This window comes from Lygodium microphyllum, chromosome 25 (genome assembly GCF_053477565.2).
Source record: "Lygodium microphyllum isolate KBCC chromosome 25, Lygodium_microphyllum_v1.1.10, whole genome shotgun sequence".
Taxonomy (NCBI): Eukaryota; Viridiplantae; Streptophyta; class Polypodiopsida; order Schizaeales; family Lygodiaceae; genus Lygodium; species Lygodium microphyllum.
Genome location: NC_141159.1, coordinates 28,691,085 through 28,700,371, shown reverse-complemented (window position 1 = coordinate 28,700,371; position 9,287 = coordinate 28,691,085). Strand labels below are relative to the sequence as shown.

The 9,287-nt window shown below is 41.6% G+C and overlaps 1 protein-coding gene across 1 annotated transcript; it reads right to left on the bottom strand.

Moving 5' to 3' along the window:
- Positions 1-1,141: 1,141 nt before the first annotated feature.
- Positions 1,142-2,316, bottom strand: AGP41 (arabinogalactan protein 41). Its single transcript, XM_087667163.1, has 2 exons — positions 2,001-2,316; positions 1,142-1,496 (listed from the first exon to the last, which is right to left on the bottom strand). The coding sequence occupies exons 1-2, from the start codon at positions 2,128-2,130 to the stop codon at positions 1,393-1,395; spliced, it is 234 nt and encodes a 77-aa protein (XP_087523289.1). The 5' UTR covers positions 2,131-2,316; the 3' UTR covers positions 1,142-1,392.
- Positions 2,317-9,287: the final 6,971 nt, after the last annotated feature.

The following is a 9,287-nucleotide window of genomic DNA, read 5'->3' as shown; positions in this document are numbered from 1 at the left end:
TAGATAGATATGAATCTTAGGATAAACATCTCGACATCTAATACTTAAGTTCAAACCTATTATGGACTATATGTTTTGTAATGATGTTATTATATACTCTCAAGTCAAGGTAGCTTCCCTATTTTGAAGCGACACTCCCTTAAAGAGTTGTAAACATGATATATTTTAATACAACTTTAAAGCTTCCATCAAAAAAAAAAGTATGACAACATCATGACTTGTAATGGAGGTACTACATAAGGTGTTGCTAGGGGCTATCACACTAGGGTGTAATGTTTAAGAGCTATGTCACACTGTATGCATAAAGGGTGTAATGTATAAGATTTGATCAATGCAAGGGGGAAGATTCCCATGCAAAGACAGCTATCAACCAATAAGCATTGTTAACCTTGCTAAACCTAAGTTAGAATGGCATTTCTCATTAGTGTTTGCAATGCATCCGAGGTTTTCCATTAGCACTGATCACCCTTTGTGGTACGACTAAATGCTAGCAAGGGGGGATTGGGATCTCTCTTCCCTCACGAGTCACTATTACAAGGCACGACTCAGCCCTGTCAGTAGGTTATAGGGAAAAACAAGGGAAAAGTGCGTCCCTTTCCCAGATGGAAAAAAGTCAAAAACTTGTTGCGAGAAAACCTCCAATTTTTTCACCAACGTTAAAATTTTCCGCGGTCTGGATTCTGGAAGACTGGAAGAACGTGGCAATTTGGCAAATATAAAGAACTCCATGTACTTGAAAGACATCAATGATCGGTATCGATTCAGTATTCAGTAACGTTTCAAAAAGCAAGGCCGTGTCAGACTTCCATTGCCTCCCACGTGGGAGGCAGGACTGACGGATTATTCGTCACGCGGTCAGCCGCTTTAATTCAAATGAAAATGAAAATGAAAATGGAAATTTTCCATCTCGCACACGGAAGAAGCTTGGAATCCATCTATCATCTTTTAACATGAACATAAATCCCAAAGACTGCAGGAAGGTAATGGCTCCTGTTTCAGACTCAATGCTCCACACAGAATTCAGCTACCTTAGAGGCTCAAATTTCACCCGTTTCACCTTAATGCTCCACACAGAACACAGACATTTTAAACGCTCAAATCCAACCACTACACCCTGACAGTCGGAGAGTTGGAACCTACATTATCAAGAAAACAAAGAATTATGTCTAGCTATACATCAGATAATCAGGTTTGTGTAGAAATGGCTGACTAGCAGGAGAAAAAATGGCACGAGATCTGCCATACGAAGAAGCAGGTGTAAGCCAGGGCGAGCCTAAGTGTGACTAAAGGTAAGAGAGAAGGCAGTTTAGGTTTTGGTACAAGAATGCATCGCGTGACGGGGTCGAGAATGTCCGAGACCGTCGATGGTCAAACGTTCGAAGATGCTGGCCCTCAGAAGAGATTGAAGGGAAAAGAATCGACAGGGTGCATGACGTACGTGAGGGCAAGCGCAACGAACATGAGAGCATATGCGATGCCGAGATCGATGGTAGCACCTGCGAAAGACGGAGGACAAGAAGAAGTCAGAAATGTCCCGAGAGATGCCACAATGCAAGATCAGAGGTGCCGCAGACACTGCCAAAACTTAGGATCAGAAATGGGAAGGAAACATCAGGAATGACAGCAAGACACACATATACACACACGCAGATACCTTGCAGAATCTGTGCTTTCGAGAAATGCCGCAGGAAAAAGTCCGGAAAGGCCGCAGAGAGAGAGAGAGAGAGAGAGAGATCCCAACGTGCAGTACCTCACAATACTTCACAGAGAACGATGCTTAAAAGAAATGCTGAAAGAAACACGAGAGAGAGAGAGAGAGAGAGAAAGCGCAACATGTAACACCTCAAAGAAACGGTGCTCTACAGAACTGCCGCAAGACAAAGTGCACAGAGAGAGAGAGAGAGAGAGAGAGCGCAACATGCAACACCTCAAAGAAACGGTGCTCTACAGAACTGCCGCAAGACAAAGTGCAGAGAGAGAGAGAAAGAGAGAGAACTCACCATCGCTTGTGGGAGCGGGGGCCGGAGCAGAGGCCTGGGCGTGCACCGACGGCGCCAAGGTAGAGAGAAGGAAGAGGAAGATAGCCATGAGGAAGAAGAAGGCGCAGGAGGATGAAGGTACTACCGCCATAGCCACGGTTGGAAGAGCTCCCGCAGCCTCTTCTTCTGTGTGTGCCAAGAGCTTCTCTCGAGGGAGAGTGTATGTGAACGATCCTGCGTTATGTGTGGGGGGTGTGTGTCCGCGAGGGGGGCGAGGCAATTACCTAGGCGATTGAGGCGCTTTTTTTTTGTTCTCGGCAAAAGAAAGCCGGAGCCGGCCTCTAATTTAAGGTTTGGCCCTTTTTTGCCCTTCTCTTTGCCGTGTCCAGTTTTTTTTCTCTTTTTCTTTTCCGTGTCTTTTTAATTTTCTTAAATTTTGAATTGTGCATGTGTAGTGGCCCCCATTCTTGTCACTCTTACTCATCCACCCAAATAACCTTTCAAAAAAGCGGGCCGCGGCCAGCAGCCCCTCCCTATTTCCTATTCCTAATATTATTTTCCCCAATGTGCGCTTATCATTGTCACCATCACACCATGGATTACACAAGGGCTTAGGGCACTTGACTCGGTCACTCGATCCAAGTCCAAGAAAAGCCAAGGTTGAGTGTCATTGTCCATTGGAAATCAAAAACTTGGATTGAAGCTTTAACATTGAGTGTTCTCTGTTCATTGGAAGTTTCCAATCAGAAGCTTGAGTTGAAACTCGACGCTTTTCATGGCAAAGTGGGTTGATTTTAGGGTTTTTGAAAGGGTCAAGAATGATGCAAGTGAAGCTTCAGGGCTTTTCTCTAACCTCTCCAAGTAAGCTTGATGAAGTAGGAGTGTGCATCAGACCAAGGTCATCATGAAGATTCCCATAACTAGAATGCAAGTCAACATGGTCTTCCTTCTCGAATGACCATATTCCAACACCCTTATGTCTCCCTCCTCTCCCAATATTCTCTATCTTGAAAATCTTGGTGGGAGTTACAAGTGCATTAGGGGACTCATAAAGTGATGCCCCTATACCAAACATAACCAAGGCCCTATGCTAATAGTAGCAAAGGTTGTCTCATTTCCAAACTTGTACTAAAAGTTGAGGTAATGAGGAGCACACTAGTAATCATAACTATTGTACCATGGTTCTAGAGTTTAAGTCCCTCTATCGCACAACAATGGAGTGGAAATGCATGAAACATCAAGAGGCTCCAAACTCAAACGTTTGGATAGAAATGTGGCTCAACCTATGATCTTTGGATGGACCAAGATGCAAAGTTAATTTTACAATGGCCCATTCCTCATAATATTTGCCAAGTAACCTAGGCCTCAAACTAGAATATGTGTTTTTGATCGACAACTATAATATTGTAATTGGGATTGTAATTAGGAATTGATCAAGATAAGCTAAATTAGTTTTGTAACAAGCACTATTAGAGCTTTCCAACACTTATTATACCCTTGGTCCTGAATAATGAAGTAAATCGAGAAAAAGTTTCTCAAGAGCCCTTCTCAAAGCTAGATGAGGAAATAATATGGTGAATAATCTTAACTAGCGTTCCGTGCGTGCGCTGCGTGCACAGAACGCTAGGCCACTTCCTCAAAGTTGCGAGCAAAGTAGCGCACGGCAACTTCGCTCAACAATCCACTTCTCATCTTTCTCTTTCCTCTTTTTCCTCTCTCTCTCTCTCTCTTTCTCCCTCTCCAAATTCCCTATCTAATTCTCTCTCTCTCTGCCTTCTATTTTAGCTTATTTTTTCTCCTCTCTTGATTCTCTCTGTCTCTCCTTTTTTTCTCTCCCCGCTTTTCTTCTCTCTCTCTCTCTCTCTCTCTTCCATCTCTCCCTCTCCTCTTTTTCCTTTTTTTTCTTTTTCTTCTCTCTCTCTCTTCATTCTCTTTTTAATTTTTTATTCTCTCTCTCTCTCTCTCTCTCTCCCCTTGCTCCATCCACCCTGCCCCACCCCCTCTTATTTCACTATATATAATTCTCTCTTTATGTTTATATTCTCTCTCTTCTTCTCCTCTCTCTCTCTCTCTCTCTCTCTCTCTCTCTCTGCTCCCTTTTCTTCTTCTCCCCTTTCTCTTAATTTTTCGTTTTTTCTTTTCTCCCTCTCTCTCTTTTAAATTTTATCTTTTTCTTCTCTCCTTCTCTCTCTTTTAAATTATATCTTCTCTCTCTCTCTCTCTCTCTCTCTCTCTCTCTCTCTCTCTCTCTCTCTCTCTCTCTCTCTTTCCCCCTCTCTCCTTCTTTTTCCCTTTCTCTCTTTCTCAAAAAATATTTAAATTTAAAAAAAACTTTTCTCTTTTCTCTTTTTTCCCATCTCTCTTCCTCTTTCTTCTTCTTATTCTTCTTCTCTCTTTCTTTCTCTCTCTCTCTCTCTCTTCCTTCTCTCTCCTCGTTTTTCCTTTTTTTTCTCTCTTTAAATTTTTTCTTTTCTCATTCTTTTAAATTTTATATTTTCTCTCTTTATAATTCTCTCTGTATTCAAATTCCCTCTCTTCTTCTTATTTTCTCTCTCATTTTCTTCTCTCTATCTCTCTCCCCCTCTCTCCTCTCTTTTTCTTTTTTCTTTTCCTCTCTCTCTCTCTTTAATTGTATATTTCCTCTCTCTATAATTCTCTTTCTCTTTGTTCCCCCTCTCTCTCCCTCCCTCCCTATTCTCTTCTTTCTTTTTTGCTCTCTCTCTCTCTCTCTCTCTCTCTCTCTCTCTCTCTCTCTCAAAAAGAGAGAGAGAGAGAGAGAGAGCCTAGGCCCTACACATGAGAGAGAGAGAGAGGGGAGAGGGAGGAGGAATTTAATTAAAAAGGGGAGGGGGAAAAGAAAGAGAGAGATTATAAGTAAAAGAGAGGGGAGGGGTTTCAATTTTAAAAAGGGAGGTGAGGGGGGAGGGAGGGGAGGCTTTAATGAAAAAAGGGAGGGGGAAGAGAAAATGAGATATTACACGTGAGAAAGAAGGGAGGGGAAGGGGAGGGAGGTTTGGAGAAGGGGGTAGGTTCGGGAAGCCCTTTGGAGGTTCAAGGCTTTCCAAACCTATAACTAAAATGATATAGTAGTAATATTCGGATAAGCAAAAATGACTCAAGTTTTACCAATGGAAAATTTTGAGCACATGATTTTAGAGTTAGGTATGAATTGTTGAATTTCTTGTAACTTTCACACCATGGAACAAAAGCACATAAGTCAACAAATGCAATCTTGACTTCTAGAACTTCAAGTCATATGAAATTAGGCAACTAGCTCTTGCTAATTAAAAATGCATCAAATGGTACATGCAAGGGTAAGGTAAGGGATTACAATCATATACATTGACAATGGAAAGCACATCATGAATAGTCTCTTCTTTTTTGCATACATCGCTTACATTTACCAAGCCACAAAACTTTGACCATGAATTGCTTCTAGATCAAAAAAAGAAAAGCAAAGGAGACCCTCATGGTTTAGATTGGGAGGATTGCTTTCTTTTATCCTCACTCTTGGTCACCCAACAAACAAGCATTTTTCTAATGCCTTGACATCGCAAAGGCACTCTTTTTGTGTGCCCTTGCACTCTCTCTCTCTCTTTTTGCATGTTCAACTAGTGTAACGACCTTCGACCATAACTATTCCATTGGCCATAGTCACATCATCCTTGTAGTTTTCAAACCCATCAAAAGAGGCATCTCATGGACATCCTACTTCTCTTGTACAACCAAGAAAGGTATTCATAATCAACTCACATGCATAACAAATTTTGTAGACACCATTTTGCTAAGAATATGCATAGAAAAATGTAAATTACTAGCCCATGATGTTTGGTAACTATTGCATATTATTGATTACTGTCATCTCTCTCATTAGCTCATTATTCACTTGAACTTCTCATGCATATTTGCATATTTTTACTTGGTCCCTTATCATTAGCTTTTTTATCACTTTCCCTTCTAATGCATGTTCTCAAGTATATTTTTTATGTTAGCAATATTACATAAGTACTGGCACTATTTCTAAGAAGTATATTTCTTTACCAAAGAGTATGAATAACGTCTTTTAAAAGCCTCCTTTGTCTATGTGTAAGGAATTTTGGATAGTGAAAGACACCTTCATGGTGTCTCTTAGAAATCATTTTCAAGGGGAAGACATGTTCATGACTAGATCCCAATCTTTTGCTTATTTTCATTTCATAAGCTGAATGGCTGATATTTGAGCAATATTCTAAACAATTTATTTCAAATATGTTATATTGTTTTACATTTTTGTACTTTGTTACATGCATTTATGGATTAACAAGTACTTAACATGTGCAATTTATATCATTCATAAAAGGTAATGTTTGATTATACATTATATACATTGTAGTGTTTTATAGATATCTTATTAGTGTATACTATATATATTATAATATATTACATAATACATACTAATTAATTATTATAATATGTGTTAATGATATGTATTATTATATATGTTCTATATTATTTATATATGTGTTGCCCAAATGTTTTTGTAGGCTACACACACACACACACACACACGGAGGGAGGTGTGTGTGTGTGTGTGTGTGTGTGTGCCTGCGTGCCTGCGTGCGTGAGGTGCAAGGGATGATTGCTCGATGGCATGTAGGTCTATCGATGGCACCCTTTCTTTTCATCTAGATTCAACCTTAGGGTTTGTACTTGCTTTTGATAGCATTGAGGCTTTCATCCTCGTGCTTGCTTGATTTGTTCCAAGTGGCTAAGAGTCTCCTCCATGGTTCGGTAGTAATGAAGCTACTTAAGTGGCATGGGAACCTTGGCTTGGACTCATTGGGCTAGAGTATTGCCCATTCCATTGAAGTAGTGATTGGGTCATGTGTGTTTCCATAGGCTAGCAAGCCTTCATTGAAAAGTTTTATCATGGTGTCATTAGATCACCTTGTTATCCCTATACTCATCAACATGTTCTCTATCCCATCAAGTTATGCTTTCATGGCCACGAATTGATGTTGCATGTGGTCAAGGAACATGCAGAGTCAACATCTATCTCTCAACTACAATCTCCTCCTCTCTATAAATCTTTCCTTTTTAAGTATCCTTGTCTTTTTAACCAATGCTCTTATCCTTGGATGATCAATCCCCTTAGCCCTTACTTTTGATAGTAGAGGTGCCCCTAGCCTTCTAGCTTGTGTTCACAAACTCAAAGGTGCTTGTGCTTGATGACTTAGGGCACTCTATTTCCCAGGTTATAGCAATTAGTCTTCTTCTAATCTAATTGGGTCAACATGTAGTCAAGTGTGTTGCTTAGGCTAACCTACTTAGGCTTGTTACTGTACATGATTGTTTACATTTCGTGTTGCAGCATTGCACTTGGTTAATTAATACAAGCTCTATGCATTTTCTATCTTGATGCTTAATAACTAACACATGGTTTGGTAGTGCTAACATTAATAGTTTAGTATATCCATACATTATGAAGTTGTTATTATATTAGAAGTAATCCCTTAGTTCATGAAGTAATCCCTTAGTTGCAGCATTGCACTTGGTTAATTAATATGAGCTTTGTGTATTTTCTATCTTATTATATTAGAAGTAATCCCTTAGTTGCAGCATTGCACTTAGTTAATTAATACGAGCTTTGTGCATTTTCTATCTTGATGCTTAATAACTAACACATGGTTTGTAGTGCTAACATTAATAGTTTAGTATGTGTTACCGTGTTTCCGACCACGTTATCGCAGCCCAGAGGAGCGAAAATTGGGAAGAAGGAAAAAGAGCAAAAAAGGCGCAAAAGCAGAAAAAGGCGCCTTGTTTGGCAACCAATCCCTGAAAAATTCAAATGTTCGGACACGACCCTCAAGAGGCTTCGGTGTTGGGCCACGGCAATGAAAGAGGAAAACGCGCACCATTAAAATATGGGAGCGCTCCCAAATCTGTGTAAAAGAGTGCCAGGCTCGCTCCTATGCAAAGTGTATGCATTAGTGGGAATAGGATAAATTAGAATGATGGGAAATGGGAAAAAGGGTCTAGGCTATGGTCGGCCATGTAAAAGAGGAAAAAGGGGATGACCGCCCGAAGGGATTTACGGTTTTGTATATAAAGTTGAAAAGTGAATGAGAAGCTCATTCTTTGGTGTGTGGCAAAAGGAGTCCTCTTCTTCCTCTCTTCTTCTCTCCTTCTTGCTTGTGTGTGCTCTTGAGAGAGGGAGTGTGAGAGTGTGAGGGAGTGAGTGTGTGTGAGGGTGAGGGATCAAGAGGGTGAAGCTCTTCACCATCTCCTCTCCTCTTCTCCTCTTCTCTCCCCTTCTCTTCTCTTGCGCGCGCGGCTATGGAGGATGGAGCTTGGAGATGGAGGAGGTTTGAGGATGCTTGAGCTAGCGTCTAGGATCGTGGAGCTACCGGAGTGCAAGAGAGAGGAGGGTACTCGATCGAGCATCAAGGTAAGCTCACTACACTCGTAGGATCGATGGCACGTCGGCTAGGTGAGAGATAGCCATTAGAGCTCGCTTTGAAACGCTTGAAAGAATTGAGCGAAAGCTCCCACATTTTGGTTTCGTTGCCGGGACCACAAATTCAAGCTTCAGCACTTGCGCGCCTCACATCGAGCATCGAAGTAGGGTATTCATCCCCGAAACGGAGCTTGAGATAGGTAGGAAGTTGGGTGCTTTTAATCTTCGGAACAAGTAAGTATTTTGGATATTTTGGTTGTTTGATGATTGGAAAGCATGGAGAATCTATTCCAGTTTTTTGCCTTCGATTTTTGTTGCATTTAGCGTAGGTTAGAGCTAGGAGATTGAACCGGAAAAGGGTAGGGTTCACTATTTCAAAACAGGGTAAAAACAGGGAAAAAGTCATGCAAATGCGCAAAATGCTCGCTAGTGAGGACTAAGATCTACAAGAGAGGGATCACGGGTGTCAACGCCACAGTTGGGAGGGCATATAAGAACCGGGAGGCCAAAAGAGAACTCATTTGTGCCATTTCAGTGTGAGAGAAAGAGAGAGAGAGAGCTAGAAAGCCCCAGGCCGTGTGATTCGATCGCAACACCGACGCACTCACCGACCCATTCAGGTATATGAATCCCTCCCTCAAACCCCCTAGATGGTATCAGGAGGTTTGTGCTTGTAATGGTTGAGTAAATCATAAGAATCAGGCAAGATCGACATCCCGTTGTTTTCGTCGCGCCGTTTTCGGCCCGTCCGAGCTATTGCTTCTGGGCCGAGGCCCAGAATCGGCCTTCGGCCCCTTGCCATTCGGCCACTCGGTCGGAACCCTAGTCGGCACTCGGACCGTCCGAGTCAACCCGTCCGAGAGACCCTCCTC

Coding starts and splice junctions, on each gene's coding strand:
- AGP41 (XM_087667163.1), bottom strand. CDS start 2,130: ATGGCGGTAGTACCTTCATCCTCCTGCGCCTTCTTCTTCCTCATGGCT. Junction 1,497..2,000: donor CCCCGCTCCCACAAGCGATG/GTGAGTTCTCTC, acceptor CGTCTTTCGCAG/GTGCTACCATCGATCTCGGC.